This window comes from Trachemys scripta, chromosome 12, assembly GCF_013100865.1.
Source record: "Trachemys scripta elegans isolate TJP31775 chromosome 12, CAS_Tse_1.0, whole genome shotgun sequence".
Lineage (NCBI taxonomy): Eukaryota > Metazoa > Chordata > Testudines > Emydidae > Trachemys > Trachemys scripta.
In genome coordinates, this window is record NC_048309.1 from 33,326,233 (window position 1) to 33,343,337 (window position 17,105).

The 17,105-nt window shown below is 42.9% G+C and overlaps 1 protein-coding gene and 1 pseudogene across 1 annotated transcript; both read right to left on the bottom strand.

Annotated features, from left to right (window-relative positions):
- Positions 1 to 8,090: 8,090 nt before the first annotated feature.
- On the bottom strand, positions 8,091 to 9,147 carry LOC117886044 (annotated as a pseudogene).
- Positions 9,148 to 15,366: 6,219 nt separating this feature from the next.
- On the bottom strand, positions 15,367 to 16,317 carry LOC117886045 (olfactory receptor 11A1-like). The gene has a single exon (XM_034787677.1). It carries the CDS (start codon positions 16,315 to 16,317, stop codon positions 15,367 to 15,369), a length of 951 nt encoding a protein of 316 aa, XP_034643568.1.
- Positions 16,318 to 17,105: the final 788 nt, after the last annotated feature.

Sequence of the window (17,105 nt, forward strand, 5' to 3'; positions counted from 1 at the left end):
GTGAGCAGTGTCTAGAGAAAGCACAGTGCACCATTCAAGCACAAAAGACAATAAACCAGAACAATTCGGGGACTAAACACAGCCTTTATAATGCAGTCCTATGTCAATGAATGGCTTTCATCACTGTGGTTGCAAAACCAAACACCATCAACTCGAAGAAGGTTGATCACCACTGACAAACTGAGAGAAATGGAATGTCTTACTACCCGTATTAAATTAGTCATGGAGCTATTCAAGGAAAGATGGGCCAAATGGAACAAAATGAGAGGAACAATCACCCATGGAACTGTCACAGATCAGTGGATGAGATTTTCCAAAGCTGCCTAGGGTATTTGGATGCCAAGTTCCCATTAATTGAGCATCCAAGTCTATTAGGGCACTTTGAATATTCCCACCTCTATATTTACATGCTGTGGGCATGTAGGAGTTTGACATACAACTCCCATTAAACTACAAAAACCTCACCTGTAACTCACTGAGCATTATGATCTACACTGACTCAGTTCTGCTGGGTCCCCAGACCTTTTTATTAGTCGCCAACCACTCTTAATATTTGTGCAAGAACATACTGTGAACTGTCAATAAGTCTCCTTATTTTAAATAAAAAATCTGGGGCCAGAGTTCCAAAGGTATTTAGGCACCTAAAGATGCAGATAGTTGCTTAGTGGGATTGGCAATGACACCGAAGCAGTGTAAGTGCCTAACTCCCATTGTAATCAAGTGGAGTTAGGTGCCTAAATGCATTTGAAAAAATTCAGTAGGCACCTTATCTGCATCTTTAGGAGCCTAAAAGCATTAAAAAAAAAAAATCCTGGCCACTTGTACCTAAATTTAGTTCAGCTCTGCAAAGGAACTATTTTTAAATGACCCCTTTTCACACCACAAATGAAGCAAGAAAGATGAAGCTCTGTTCCGTGCTGATGAAGTCTGACCGAATTGAAATTGTTATTGTTTTTAGCAATTCAGTGCCTCTGGGGTACAGCCTACCCAAGTGGGGGGGACACAGCTTTACAGTTAAGAAGTATTGGAAGAGTGAAAGAGGTGACAGAGAGAGTGATTCCAAGTGGCTTTCCAGTTGCGGTGTTGGAATTAAGAAGTGAACAGGAGGAGACAAAGAGAGAAAGTGTTATCAAAATCTTTGATCTGATCCCTTGATCCCTAAAGCTTTGGGAAGAGGGGTGAGAATCCAGAGCGACATCCAAGAGCAACTCAAAATTCCATGGCTGAGGATGGTGGGCTGCATGGCACAGGTTTGTGTCCGGGCACCCAGGACTTTCTATTTTTGTACCCATCAAAATAAATAAATAAATAACAGAGAAACATCAGCATCAAACCCAGGGCAAGAGCTGGAGCTGGTGAAAATCACCCCAGCTCCATTGTACTGTAACCGGAGCCGCGTCGTTTTACACCAAATCTGTGTAATGGAGGACGTCGGACTAGAAAATCCTCGTGGTCCCAGATGGCCATAAAAATTGATGAATGTATGACAATCACAAGGACAAATTAGTTTAGCTTTTCCTGCCCCTTTCTATCACTGGAGGTGCTCTGCATGTAACACTTACTTCCTTGTAATTTTCTTTAAAATAAAATAAAATAAAATAAAATAAAGAAGAAGTATGTTAGTGGGGAAGCTGGATAACTTAAGCCTAAGGGATTCAGACATCCAGACCAATGGGATTTGGATGCCTAACTCACTTCATTTCCTGTGAAAACCCCTTCCTGAAACACTCCAGTCAAACATACCTCTATCAAATGCTAGAAGTCTAAATAATAAGATGGGTGAACTAGAGTGCCTTGTATTAAATAAGGATATTGATATAATAGGCATCACAGAAACTTAGTGGAATGAAGATAATCAATGGGACACAGTAATACCAGAGTACAAAATATATTGGAAGGACAGAACAGGTCACGCTGGTGGCGGAGTGGATGTGAAACAATATGTGAAACAAAGCATAGAATCAAATGAAGTACAAATCTTAAATGAACCAAACTGTACCATAGAATCTCTATGGATAGTAAGTCCATGTCTGAATAATAAGAATATAGAAGTAGGGATATATTATTGACTACCTGACCAGGATGGTGATGGTGTCTGTGAAATGCTCAGGGAGGTCTATACTGGGACCAGTGCTGCTCAACATATGCATAAACGATCTGGAAAAAGGGGTAAAATTTGCAGACGACACAAAACTACTCAAGATAGTTAAGTCTGACTGTGAAGAGTTACAAAGGGATCTCACAAAACTGGGTGACTGGGCCACAAAATGGCAGATGAAATTCAATATTGATAAATGCAAAGTCATGCACATTGGAAAACATAATCCCAACTATACATATAAAATGATGGGGTCTAAATTAGCTGTCACCACTCAAGAAAGAGATCTTGGAGTCATTGTGGCTAGTTCACTGAAAACATCCACTCAATGTACAGTGGCAGTCAAAAAAGCAAATAGAATGCTTGGCATCATTAAGCCAATATGGTCATTCTTATGCTCTTGTCAACACTTACCTGTCAATTAGAAGGCATTTGGTGGAAAATCTGGTCTGGGTGAGACTGTGGTGCAGTATCCAAAGCTGGTGGAGTATGATGTGGTGCAGTATCCAATGTGCATTCTATGTGGATTCTAAATCTGAGAAAAAATACAGCTGGATCAGAGACAATTGTACTTGAAGTTTGTGTTCTCCTCGGGTGTCTAGAGAGGGGGTGAAATGTTCCAAAGAACTGAAAGGCCAGATTTTCAAAGGTAGTTAGGAGCCTAGAGGTTCAGATAAGCACATTGGAAATAGCAGCTCTCAGCAATTATTTGGTACACTCTGTTTGTGCAAAGGTTAATGATGTCACAAGGTGCAAGGCAGCAGAGAATCAGGGACATTATACCTAGACAATGTAGATAAAATGGAAATTACTGTGAAACACTACGACTGTGAGGAGAGTGAAGGAACCTTGTTCTATTTAATGTTATCCCAAGATTGACAGATTTCTGCCCGTCCTCCCCCCAGCAACTTGAATCAAGAAGTACAAGAAACAACCTTTCTTAGTCTTTGTAATTAATCAATATTTAGACTCTATACTGCTCTCACTGGTGCCTATTACAAAACTCCCATTGACTTCAATACGAATAGGACTGGACTATTTTTCTCTGGAAAATATAGTATACAAGAAAGTATTCTGGGCCTGATTTTGATATCACACCAATGTAGCTGCACAGACACTGACGGCTGTAGTATGATAGATAGAGAGAGTCAGGTAGATAGCAGGGGTGGGTCCATAGCTGGTATAAATCAGTGTAGGTCTTGTATAATCAATGGAGTTATGCTGTTCTACACCAGCTGAGGATTTAGCCTCAGGAGTAACTCCTTCAAAGTCCATTGGTGTTATAATAATTACTGTAACAACTGGAACATGATAATATATGTTATAATATATAATAATGTACATTATTACATATATGCTAAGAAGAGTATTCCCCACTGTGTGTTAGGCACTCTCCAAACACCTCAGAAGGACAATTCCTGCTTGGAGTAACTTCCAATTTAAGGACAGGCAAGTAGACAGAGGTGAGGTGAAGGGGAATAACCAGAGGCAACACACATACAATTTGCACTCATGTGTGTAGCTATAGCAACAAGATTCAGCAAACACAGAGAGGCAGAGCTGGGGGTTGAAGAGGGACTCGCATGTGAAGAGGGTTGGAAGAGCTCAGGGAGGCTGGACTATGAATAGGTGGCTGCATGGAACATGGCAGGAAGGTGACCGGGTGAGAATCCAGCCAGAGGGTGGATGAGGCTGAGAGGCTAGACAAAGAAGATCACGAAGGAGGGGCAGAGCTATGTAGAGCTTTGAAGGCAGTGACAAGAAGCTTCAATATGATACAATATTGGCTAGAAAGCCAAGGGAAGGACTCATAGGGGGATTACATGACCAACGTGATGTGAAAGAAAGAGGAGTTTAGGGGGTTAGTGTGAGTGTCTGGGAGGTCAGAGAGGAAGGTGCTGCAGCAACCAAGAATGAAGTTATACTCATGTAAACCTGGTGAAATGAAGGTCAGAATTAGAGTCTATTAGAATTTAGTAAATTGCCTATAGATTCAGATTTCTCATTGGTTCCTCACTTAGACAATTCTCAGGTCAGATTCTACAAAGAAAGCAATGGAGTTACTGCACTTTGCCCATGTGTAAAGTTGGGCACTCAAAATGCAAGGAACCAAAAATTATAGGGTCACTTTGGAAAATGGCAAAAATTGCAGAATAGTCTCTTTTGCCATAATTTCCTTCTGGCACATCTTACATGGTGCAATAGAATACAAATAGCATGCACTTACCCGATCAGTCCCGGGCAGGGTTCAGGGTATTGGCATCATTGCATCAGTTTCCTCTCCTAATTTACCGGAAAATAGAAAAATAAGAGAACAATTCAGGAATGAATACCAGTAGCCAATCTTTTAATGAAATCTAATTTCATTGAACAAACAGATCCGATTGAAATCAGAGCTAGTTCCAGGTAGAACCAAAACGTATTCCAGAGCTATTGGAGGCTACTGTTACTAAACCTACTGCCTGTGGGAGAGATAGAAGTCTAACATGAGGGCATGCAGATGGATCTTGTTATGACCACACGTGCAGTTTGCAGAGTATGCTCTTTATACCTGAAATCATGGCATTTGGGGACAGAGTCCTTGAATTGCTCAGAGCTCTGGATCTCAGATGGACTCATTAAATCAGCTTTACGTCTCATGGGAACTGGAAAGTTGTATTGGAAAGTTGTATTGATGTCAAATGTTTTTTAAGCGCTTACATGTTCTCTCTGTTTTCCAAGCCTTGTCCACACACACAAATAGCCCTGGGTTTAACTTCAATTGTTGTTTTTAAACTGAGGCCTTCTCTATACGCAAACGTGCAGCATTTTAATTAAACTGGTTTAGTCTGACTGGTGCAAACTCCAGCGTGGACACACTTATTGCAGGGCATGAGTGGCTCATTCATAAATTGTAAGGGAAGAAGGGCCCATTAGTAAATCAGCTCTGAACCTCCTGCAGAACACAGGGCAATGACAAGAAATCAGGCTTGATGTAAAGACTCCAAGCAATGGAGAATTCACCACATCACCAGATAAATGGTTCCAATAATTAAGTATGCTCACTGGTAAAAAAAATTTCCTGATAGTAAGAACTTGAAGCAACATCCACTACTGGCTACTCTAGGCTCTTGCTTCTGTGTGAGAAACATTAGCAGAACTGGGATAACTTTCAGTGAAAAGTTTTGATTTTGACGAGTTGGCGTTTTATGACTGGAAAAAAGTTTTGCAGAAAAATTCTGGATCACTTCTACTCTTAATCTTCCCTTGGATAAATTAAACAGATGGAGCTTCTTAAATATCTCACTCAAAGGCAGGTTTTCCGGGCCTTGAAATATTCTCATAGCCCTTTTCTGAGCCCTTTCCATTTTTTTTAGCTCAAATTTGTTCCTAATTGATTTAAACTAAACCCAAACAAGCTATTCTTAAAAGAAAACAAGAGTGTTCATAATTGGGGTTGGGCTGCTTGAAATAAATCAGATTAAATTTCCAATCCAGTACAACTCTCCATGTAGATAAGCCCTGATTCAGTTAAATGGGTGCAAATTCCTGGGTGGAGAAGGCCTTTTCTACACACAAAAGGGGTACCATGTTAACTGTAGACTCAGTTTGTGGAGAAGTCAATGATTGAAATTCTTGAAGTTGTGTTAGGAAGCCCAGTTCTCAAAACTGATGGGAATCATCCAAATCTTACAGGGGCCTTTGAAAAATCTCAGTCTTCTGCATGCAAGGGATGGAACAACAGAAGAAAATACTTGAATATCATCTATGAGACTTTGGAAATACAGAAGAATCACTCAGTATCAACCTCTCATTCCTCACCGTGTCACACAGGTTTTGACAAACAATCTGTACAGCTGGTCAGAACATGTTTTTGTTTTGGGAAAATTTTGACTTTTTGACCAAATCAATTATTTTTCAATTTTCAGCAATCACAAATCTAAAAACTTTCAGCTGAAAACGGAACAATTTTTGGCCAAAAACTAAAACATTTTCAAACAAAAACTGCCACCCTCTACAATTTTTGTTTTTGTTTTGAGGGTTTCAGTTTTCTGATGAAAAATCAATAATTTGCAAGGGAAGAATGTACTTTTAATGAAAAATTTTATTTAATCAAACTCCAAGTTGTTTGGAAGAAGTTTTGATGGAAAATTTTTGACCAGCCCCAATAAACTGGTTTATCTGACTCAGTTAATTATCCATGTGTAGAATGTTCTTCATAGTCACATCTTTACATTACGCTAAGGGGTAATAGAGATGGTTGGAAAATAGCGGTCAAATGAAGTCTGGAGGAAAAACAGGCTGAGGGTGGAACTCTTGAACACTTTCGTAATATTCCATCCCCATTTTCTGACCAGCTCCATTGTGTATATCAGAGGAGCCCTGGAAAGTTTCATTCACTAATGTCTGTAGAAATGGATCTGAGAGCTTTCAATGGAAGGCACTGCAGAGATGCAATTATTTGCAAAATGAACACCATTTAAAACACCGAAAGGAAGACAAGCCACATCATCTCCTTTATTTTTGTAATTTTGTTTTCTAAGTGATCAAATATATTGAAGTTGTGTGTCAATAGGCAGAATTTTGGACTTTATGTTAAAGCAAAAACATCTCGTTGACAAGCAGATATGAAGCACAGTGGGCCAAATCTTCAACTGGTGTAAATCAGTGGCACTCTACTGATGTCACAGGACAATGTACACCAGGCTCTACACTTGTGATTATTACAGTTCATTGGAAAAGTAGGATTTTTTCCCATGACAATTTTTAAAGGAAAAATTCCCATTTGACAAATTCCACCAGGAAACTCCAGTGTGAGAAATGTTGAAAATGTGGGAAAGATTTTGTGTCACCCTCTCTCTCACACTTTACCATTTTCCAAAATTTTCCAGGTTGGAAAAGTGAAAAATACTACTTACATGCTTAACTTAAGTAACTTTTGCAAGTTGGAAAACAGACAGGAAGTGCAGAACATCCCACAATTTTGAAACAAATAATTTCAGAAATAACAACAAATGTTCAGGTTTTTTTTCCAGAAGAAAAAATGGTGTTGAAAGTCTGGAAAAGGAACAATTTCAATGAAATATTTCTGTAAATAAAAAGTAAAACAAAAAATTGATTAAACCGTAATTTTCCAATGCAAATTTTTTTGTTGGACATTTTTTGGCCAGCTCTACTGTAGAGAATTAGGTTCTCATATATTATCTCATGAATTCCAAAAGCCCAATAGACATTATTGACCAAAATTACCTTCAACCAGTTAACAGCACTTAACCCAAGGCACCATTTAAACTGAAAGTACCTCCCTGACCCATATGTAGGAAATTAAAATGACTGATCTATTGTTGCCATGACTTTTTACATACTGTTAATTAAAAAAAAACATACTTTGATTTACTGTGAATTTACTAATCAAGGTTCAAAACTAATGAGAACTAATCACAAGATGTTTGACTCAATCAACGCTCATGAAAGTCAATGCTCTGCTGGAATAAGGACTTGGCTCAAATTGACAACCCGTTTTCTATCACCCTTATTCAGACTGGGGAGTGTGGCAGATCCCACCAGCTGTTCTGTTAGGGTGGAATCCTGCCCCATGCTTGGTGCCCCATTGAAGTTAAAATGCAGGATGAGGTCCTTGCTCTCCAAAGTGCAATTGAAATCTATGGGACCATTTGTTTAGTGAGGCTTGGATTTTCAAATGGGCCAAAGGGAGTCAGGAATCCAATCCCCATTAAAACTTTATGGGTTTGGTCACCTAATTCCTCTAGACCCCTTTGAAAATCACAGCTGTAAGTCATTATCTAGTGGGCCTAAATTACCACTGCTTTGTTCCATTTTGTGCTGTGTAACTCCATCCATATTCAGTGGAGTCATATAGACATAAACCTGGAGTAGCACAGTGGGGAACCAGGCCCCATAGGGTTCGCAGAATCAGGCCCTGAGTGAGAAGTCCAGAATCTAGCCCTGTGACATCAGTGGACTTGATACCCCCAAGCTGAGATTTTCAGAGTTACCCAAGGGATTTGCAGGCAAAATTTCCATCACATTTGATGGGAATTGCACATTCAAATGCCTTTGGTAGCTCTGAAAATCTCATTCCAAGGCTGACCAGTGCCCCAGTGAAGGTCACCACAGAGTCTGCAGAGGCGCCCAAAATGCCTATTTCCTGACATTTACGACCCATCACTCTCCTCAAAATCCCTTTCATTTCCACATTCCACATGCTCTAGGTAACGGGAGTCAGCATGGGAGTGAAGACTCCATACAGCATGGCCACCAGCCGGTCCTGATCCAGTGAGCGGCTGGACGAGCAGCGTATGTAGCTGAAGACAGTGGTGCTGTAGAACTGATGTACCACCATGAGGTGCGAGGTGCAAGTGGAGAAGGCCTTGTGTTTGCCCTCGGCTGATTGGATGGTCCAGAGGGTTTGGATGTAGGAGAGCAGGGTGACCAGAAAGGCGCCCACGTTGAATATCGCCCCTACGACGAGGGCCACCCTGAGGTACATGGAAGTGCAGGATGAAGCCAGCACTGGAGGAATGTCACAGTAATATTGGTTGACTTCGTTGGAGTGGCAGAAAGGCAGGGTGAAGGTAGGCACTGTGTGCAGGAGGGAGTTGAGGAATCTGGTGACCCATGTTCCCGGCTGTCATCAGAATGCAGAGTCTCTTGTTCCTAATGACCACATACCTCAGAGGGTTACACACGGCCACGTACGAGTCGTAGGCCATCACCACCAGAAGGAAAACCTCCCTCCCTGCTACAGCCACCAGGAAGTTGACCTGCAACATACAGCCAGTGAAGGAAATTATGTTGCTCTCTGACAAGAGGTTTTCCAGCATCTTGGCCATGGTAGCAGTGGGGCAGCAGATGTCTAACCAGGAGAAGTTGCAGAGGAAGAAGTCCAGCGGGTTGTGCAGCTTAGCCTTGGTCCCTATGGCTAGGATGTTGAGGCCATTGCCAGTCAGGTACATCGACAGAAAGGCACCAAATAGAGAGAAACAAATGGCTGGGCGATTGGAAAGTCCCATAAGGACGAATTTGGCCACGATTGTCCAATTAGCCATTTCTCTGCTTGAAGAGGAGCTCTCCTGCAAGGGGGTAAATGAAAGCTATTTCATTATGGGAAACTCTGTGGATGGGAATGACGGATGGTCTTTGTGTTAAGGCAAAGGAGTGGGAGATGGAAGATCTAGGTTCTCTTCCACAGGCATGTCTCCACCTGTCTCCCCCCAGTAATAAACATTCTCAGATTGATCCATTTTGGGTGGCTTTTTTGAACCAAATTGAAACTCAATTAGACATTAAACACTCCCCTCCTTGGCTGTTTTAGTGGTTCATGGGTATTGTAGTGTGGGTGCCTCATGCTCTCATTTTCCTTTCTGAGCTGGACCCTCTGGCTTAATTACATCTCATCTGATCTACTGCAATGAAGGCACAAACAGGGGAATCTCAACTAGGCGTAGAGAGGTTATTTGACTCTGTATTTGGAACTGGTGTTTCCACTGCTGGAATCTTGTGTCCAGTTCTGGTGTCCACAATTCATGAAGGATGTTGATAAATTGGGAAGGGATCAAAGAAGAGACGCAAGAATGACCAAAGGATTAGAAAACCTGCCTTAGTGATAGACTCAAAAAGCTCAATCTATTTAGCTTAACAAAGAGATAGTTAATGGGTGATTTGATCGCAGTCTATAAGAACCTACACTGGGAACAAATATTTGATAATGGTGTTAGACCCGCAGCAGGGTTCTCCATACAGGATGGGGGAGCAGGCAGATACCAGACACAGTATTGGTATATAATACTCTAAGTACTCTTTATTGCTTACAAAATAAACCTCATTCACTCCACATTCATACACCAAACATACTACACCAGAGTCCACAGATCAGAATGAAGTCCCAATGGCTAGTCGAGGTTTGGTCAGATCAGATCAGATCAGATGAGATGAGATGTGGGGAGCCGGTGGAAAGACCACATCTATATCTAAACAGGGCTCTGGGGTTGCTGAAAGACTCCAAATTGCAAATGTGTGAAGCCTCCATTTATTATCCACTTTGTGACGCCATTAGTCTTTTGTCTCTGTTGTTTGGGCCTTTCACCCACAACTCAGTTCCAGGCAGGCCACCATGATCCAAGGCATGCCATTTCCTCCAATTCTTACACATTTTTTTTATAGCAGTCCAGCTGGTGTTGTTTCTTTAACTGCTGATTCTTCATATATTTCCCAGGGACATAACAAAGTTGTTTTGTACAAATAGTCCTTGACCACTTGAAATCTTAAGTTCTTGCTTCAGTTGCCAACATGCAATGCACATACATATGTCGAATACACTCCATCCACACTAGGCCCTGATGGCCTATAACACATTATGTGGATATATGGATATATGGATATTTATATATATATATAGAGAGAGAGAGATATAGATATAGATATACACATATCCCAACAATGGGTGTAACACCCTGGCACCCCAATATTCACCACCGTCATGTAATTAGGATATGTTTTGCACAAAGTATGCCTTGTAAGATATCATTCTAAAAGTCTTGATCTGCTAGACATTAATATCTCATTGGACTGTATGTGTTATCATCATATGTGAAGTTATGAAGTTTGGCTAAGTATGTGTTACTGAAACATGTTGTGAGATTGAAAACACCCACAAGCAGACTTTCAGGTACAACAGTGTAGAAGGGTTTGGCCGCATTCATCCCTCTCCAGGGCGGTGCGGAACCAGACCGCCTCGCTACGTCCATCGGGTTATTTCGGGGAACTAGCCTGGGCATGGGGTTTCACGCCACGGCAATGGTAGAGACCAACAAACAGCTGTATTCAGCAGACCCAGGCCCTAGTTCAGGGCGAGGCAGTCAAGAGTCTTTGGCTCAGGCCCTTAGGCAGGGGCTGAGTAAACAGTTTAACACAGGTCCTAGCCCTGGGTCAGGGAGGGACAGTAGAGAGTCTATGCTTAGGTCCTTATGCAGGGGCTGAGCAACCAAATGAGTTCAGGAGGCCTAGGCCCTGGCTTCAAAGGCCCTGGGAGAGGGGGAGACTGTGACCCGCATGTTGGGTGGCAGGAGGGAAGCAGGCCCACCCACTCCACTGTGTCCCAGCCCGGGGCCCTAGCAGCGGTAGAGCACCTGCTGCTTTGGCAGTGGGGATCCTGGCTGTGACACACTGACATCAGCTCTGGGTGTGCTGCAGCCAGACTAGGGTCGGCTGCTCCCGGGCTGCTTCCTACCTCCCCTTCTAGAGGTACCTGTGTCTGGACGGTCTCCTCCATGGAATCAAGCACCATGGGCTCCTCAGAGTACTCTGTGAGCGGTAGGCTTGGCAGCTCCTCTGGGTAACTTGCCACAGGCAGGATTAACAGGTTCCCCAGGGTCTGGTTGGCATCAGGCCTCGACTGGTCTGGCCAGTCCTCGGGTCGGTCGCAAACTGCAGGAGTCTCCCAACTGGGAACTAGGCCATAGGCATCTGGCTTCTCCAGCGGCCGGGCCTCTAGTGAGCTCTGGGGTTGGGCTTTTGTACTTCCTGTCCTGCGCCCTGACCTCTGGGAGTCGGGCGCAAGCTCCACTGGCTCCGCCCACTTTGGCGTCCAGAGGGGCTCGTCCCTCTCTGGGGCGGCGGGGAACCAGACCGCCTCGTTACAAAGAGTAAAAAGGCCAAACAATGTTAATGGATTAAGAAATGCACACAAGCACAAGGATTACCCCAGGAACTGTGTACAACAGAAACCTCTCAGAGAAAGCACTACACAATGGGAACTGTTTGACCCAGGTCAGAGCAAAAGAACTTTCCAGAAAGTGGGAAGAAGATATAAAAGGGGAGAAATGACATCATGATGGTACCTCACTCTCCCTACAACACCACACCTGGAAACACCTGAGAAATAAAGACTGAACGGGGGGGAAGTGATGGTCCCAGGCTAAGGGATTCCTAGCCTGTGTTTGAAATTCTGGGAAACCCAAGCTGCAAAACCAAGGTAGCTTGTGTCTTAAGAGTCTGCCAGCCAGTTTATCACTCAGGGTGAGAATTTGCTATTTCATATCCTACCTATCTAGTATGTTACTGGGGGCATAAAGCTGCTGCATATCTTCCTCCACATTGAGGGAGGGGGTGAATTTCATGAACTTATGCTGTACAGTTCTCTGTGCAGTGTAAGAGGGTATAATGTTGGGTTTACACACTGTGTGCCTTAGGAGTTGCGAGGTGCCTTAGCTGAGCCTTCCCATGCAGAGCTGATTTCAGCATCTGTGTGTAGCTGCAGTTGGGTGTGTCCCTATCTGTATGTGTGCTGGAGGGGGCTTGACGGCCCGTCACAGCAATACAGTGTAAAGGGAGCCCAGGTTGGTGAGTCAGGAGGGTTCAGTGGTACCCCAGTTCCAGGTGGCACCCTGGGGGGAACCCGTGAGAATGGGTTCTTCAATCTAGCAGAGAAACAGCTAACAAGATCCAATGGCTGAAAACTTAGCTGAACAAAGTCAGAATGGAAATAAGGTGTACGTTTTTAATAGTGAGGGTAAACCACCATTGGAACAAGTTATCAAGGGTTGTGGTGGATACTCCATCACTGACACTTTAAAATCAAGATTGGGATTTTTGTTAAAAGATCTGCTCTAATCAAATAGGAATTATTTGGGGGAAGTTTTATGGCCTGCGTTATGCAGGAGGCCAGATTAGATGATCACAGTGGTCCCTTCTGGCCTAGGAATCTATGTATTTTTTAATGGTTCAACCAGAAGGGAGTCCTCATTGCATCATGGGAGATGTAGTCCAACCCAGGAGCCCAGCCCATAGAGGAGAATGAAGGAGCGAGGCATCTAAACTACAGCTCCCATGAATTGTCATGGCAGCTCAGTTGGATGGTCATTGATGGCCAACAGCCGTGAAATAAAATGCTTTGAATGGGTTTGACAAAATGACATTTTCATTTTAAATCCTCCTGATCCAGAACAAAATATTTCGTTCCAATTCTCCCTCAGGAAAAAAAAATGAAAATGTTTGGCTGAAATTCCTGTGGAAAATGTTGATTCAGCCAGAACTGCATTTCCTGTTGAAAAAGCATTGTGATGGACAATTCCCAAGCAGCTCACTCTATTTGCTACTCTCCTCCAGTCATATAGTAGAATATCTTGTTTTCGTCATAGAGTCGACTATGTATTTTGTTTGCAGCTCAGCCACTTATCAGATATCTTCACCCTTCCTAATGCACATCTTTGATTGACTTCTCTCCCTGGCAGCTTCCTCTCCATTCCTAATTTAAATAATATCCCTATAGATTTTGTTTTAAAAACTCCTAAGATAGCAGTTTGATTCCCCTCTGTTTATGGGAGGGGCTCTTCTGTTGGTAGTTGCTTTCTCCACAGATTTTTAAACCTCTCATCTCCAACATCTTCTCATCCAGGCAGTAGGACATGACAACCTGCAGCCTCGTGTCACCCACTCTTCCCTTTTACTTGGCTCTGCATTTCAGTGACAATGACTGAAGAAGAGTTTCAGTTCAGCTCTCTCCCTTCCCAGTATAATCCACTATAACCAAGGAACTCTTCAGCATCCCAGCCGGGGGGTACTGCTTTTGCCAACACACCCACTGACCCCATTTCAAATGGCCCAAGTTAAACACGGTGATATGCCATGAACTAACAGCATTCTGCTTCCATTTTAGCAACGAGACAGCACTGTTCCCAAGGATTTGTTCTTAACAGAAGTGCCGTCACCTAGTGACACTACCTACTAATGGGCTAGAAGATGCATTTAAAATGTGTGGCCGCATAGTCCTTGCAAACAAGCACTGGCTTGGGCATCCATAGAGCTGCGTTCTGTTCCCAGCTCTGCTATCTGATGTTGGGTCTCTGTTTCCCCTTTCGCCTCTCAGTCTGGGATTTTCAGTCCCCTGCCTATGAAAATCCCAGGTTAGAGCCATGCGAGTAACAAGGCGGTTAACAAATAGGAGGATTTCTCATCTGTCTCCTAGGCAGTTGCTACCAGCTCCAGAAGGTAATGAGGAATGGCTTTGGGGGAGCCCCAGATTAAATGTTAGCAGCACTCCATTGCCCCCTCCTTTTACTGCCTGACGTTTACTTGGCTGCTCATCTCTCTCCTCTTCAGACAGTGTGTTCTGCCTGCTGCTATGCCGGCTTTGTTTCCTTCTCTGACTAGTGACTTTTGCCATGCGGCAGCCTCCACCTAAATGGCCATCCCTTGTCCTGGAGCTCAGGCAAACTCTCTCCCCTCCTTCAGATCCCTCTTCCAAATGCATTTCTTCCCCCACGATCCCTCAGTCAGTAATTCTGTCAGGAATGCCCTTGAGATAATAACATAGTTCAGAGAGAAAGAAAAAGAGAGAAAGGCAATGGACTTCATACGGTACCAGTCAGGCATCACCTTAATCTGTTCATTCCTTCTGCACTCCATCTGTCTCTCTGGCCTGCTGTTACCTCCCAGACCAACTTCTCTTGTCTCAGTTCAAATAGTGAGATCTTTGCTGCATGGACCATGGGCCGCCGGTCTGCACCTAAGAGTTAGGTTGACCTTGCTTCACCACTCAGGACTGATGATAGCACTCGGTTGTTGTCCCTGTCAGACAACCCCAGAAAGGCAGCAATTTTTTTTAGTAAGAGAGTGCTGTGACACTTGTGTATTTTTATGTTTGACTTTTGCAAACGAGTAGTTTTTAAGTGAGGTTAAATTAGAGTTAAAGCTTTATAACTGCTAAAACACAAATTGTCTCCAGCACATGCAAAACCATACAAAGTAAATAGCCTTAAATCAAATTGTAGTATGTTCTCAAGCTGCATTTTTCTTTCTTTGCCAGTCTGTAGCTTTCTATAATTTTCTATCGAAATATTTTTTAGTCAGTTTGAGTGTGCATGGTGAAATCAACATGTACTGATATTTACAAATTAAAATCTAATGCTTCCAAGCCTATTTGTACTGTGCACAACAATTGTTATATAAAGTGGGTACAATGGGTAAATTACATTTGAATGGTGTGTTATTTTAATAGGTGAATCCCTGCTCCATTGAAGTCAATGGGAGTTTTGCCATTCATTTCAGCAGGGTCAGGATATCACCTAATTTTTTTGACCCTGGAGAAGTCTTGATTTTCCTCACTCTATTGGGTTAGCAACTCCATTCTTCTTTGCCACAAGTCATCACTAGCTATTCTGAAGAAATGACCACACAACACCAAACAGAAAGATCCGTTTCCCACATTCAGTAAATCTCCACAGTTTATTGCCATTTCATTGACAGCTAAAATAATGACCTACCAGTTTCTAAATTCTTGTGAAAGCCATAAATTTACTGACTGCTTTTCTTAGGGCCTTTTTTACCTCTTTGTTCCTCAGGCTGTAGATGAGAGGATTGACCAGGGGTGTCAGGACAGTGTAGAAGACGGAGAACACTTTGTTCAGGTCTCGCAGTATCTTAGTTTTGGGGAGGAGATAAACAATGATCAGGGTCCCATAGAAAGTTGTAACCACAATGAGGTGAGAGGAGCAGGTGGAAAAGGCCTTTTGCTGCCCAGTGGTGGAAGGGATTCTCAGGATGGAGGTGATGATACAAATGTAAGATGTTACAGTCAGTAGAGATGGGGGCAGTGAACATACACCCGACAGGACAACACCCAAAAATTCTATCAGGCGGGTGTCGCTGCAGGAGAGGTCTATCACTGGGATGAAGTCACAAAAGAAGTGATCAATCTTACCGGGGCCACAGAAAGTCAGTTGTGACATCAAAGAAGTTGTTATGGTAATAGGCAAAAACCCATTTATCCAAGACCCAGCTGCTAGCAGGACACAGAATCGGCCATTCATACGGGCTCCATAGTACAGTGGTTTACATATTGCTAAATACCGATCATAAGACATTGCAGCTAAGAGATAACATTCTGTGGCTCCAAATAAACCAAAGAAATAATATTGTGTAAGGCAGCGCTGGACAGAAATGGTTCTGTCCCCCGTCAGGAGACTGGCTAGCAGCCTGGGCAGGATGGTGCAGGTGTAGCAGGTCTCCAAGCAGGACAAGTTCCCCAGGAAGAAGTACATGGGAGTGTGCAGGTGCTGATCAGTTACAATGAGTGTAACGATTAGGATGTTCCCTACCATGGTCACAATGTAGATCACTGACAAAAGAAGAAAGAGAAGAATTTGCAGCTCAGGGATATCCCCAAATCCCAGTAGGATGAATTCTGTAGCTGTTTTATTGCCCCAGTCTGCACGGGCCATAGGTAGTAGCTAAAGAAAATCCCGCATCCCCTGGAAGAGAACATAAAAATATATTTCAAGATTAATACACCATTAGCAAATAATGCCATAAGTTTCTTTTTTTTAATGTCTTCTGCAGGTCACTAGAGGAATGCAACCCAAGCTGCAAACTGACAGACAACTCAATCTCTGTAACAGATTTTTGATCTCCACAAACAGCAGCTTAAAGACACTGTCATTCTATATGAACACTGAATTTATGACACGCAATATCAGGCTAGGTATTCATATGGTATAGAAGTACAGGTTATATCAGTGTGAAGAACTGCATGGAAAGCACTGGAAGTCCTGTGCAATGCACAATAAAAATCTTTTATTTTATTTTTGTGTTGGCTTTAAAAAAATTGGTCAGCTTCATGGAGCTGCATGAATTTGTCATGTTCTAGATCAGGGGTTCTCAAACTGGGGGTCGTGACCCCTCAAGGGGTCACAAGGTTATTATGTGGGGGATCGCGAGCTGTCAGCCTCCACCCCCAAACCCTGCTTTTCCTCCAACATTTATAATAGTGTTAAATTTTTTTAAAATATTATTTTAATTTATGGGGGGGGGGGTCGCACTTAGAGGCTCGCTGTGTGAAAGGGCTCACCAATACAAAAGTTTGAGAACCAGAACATTAAAATATTTGGAAAGCCCATTCAATGTATTCTCTGCAAGGGCGTTTTGTTTGATCCCACCCCATGCTGCCCTGGTCTGCAGAAAGCAAGCCATGAGCAGGAAACCGTGATTCTAAAGGACCGAGCATTTACAT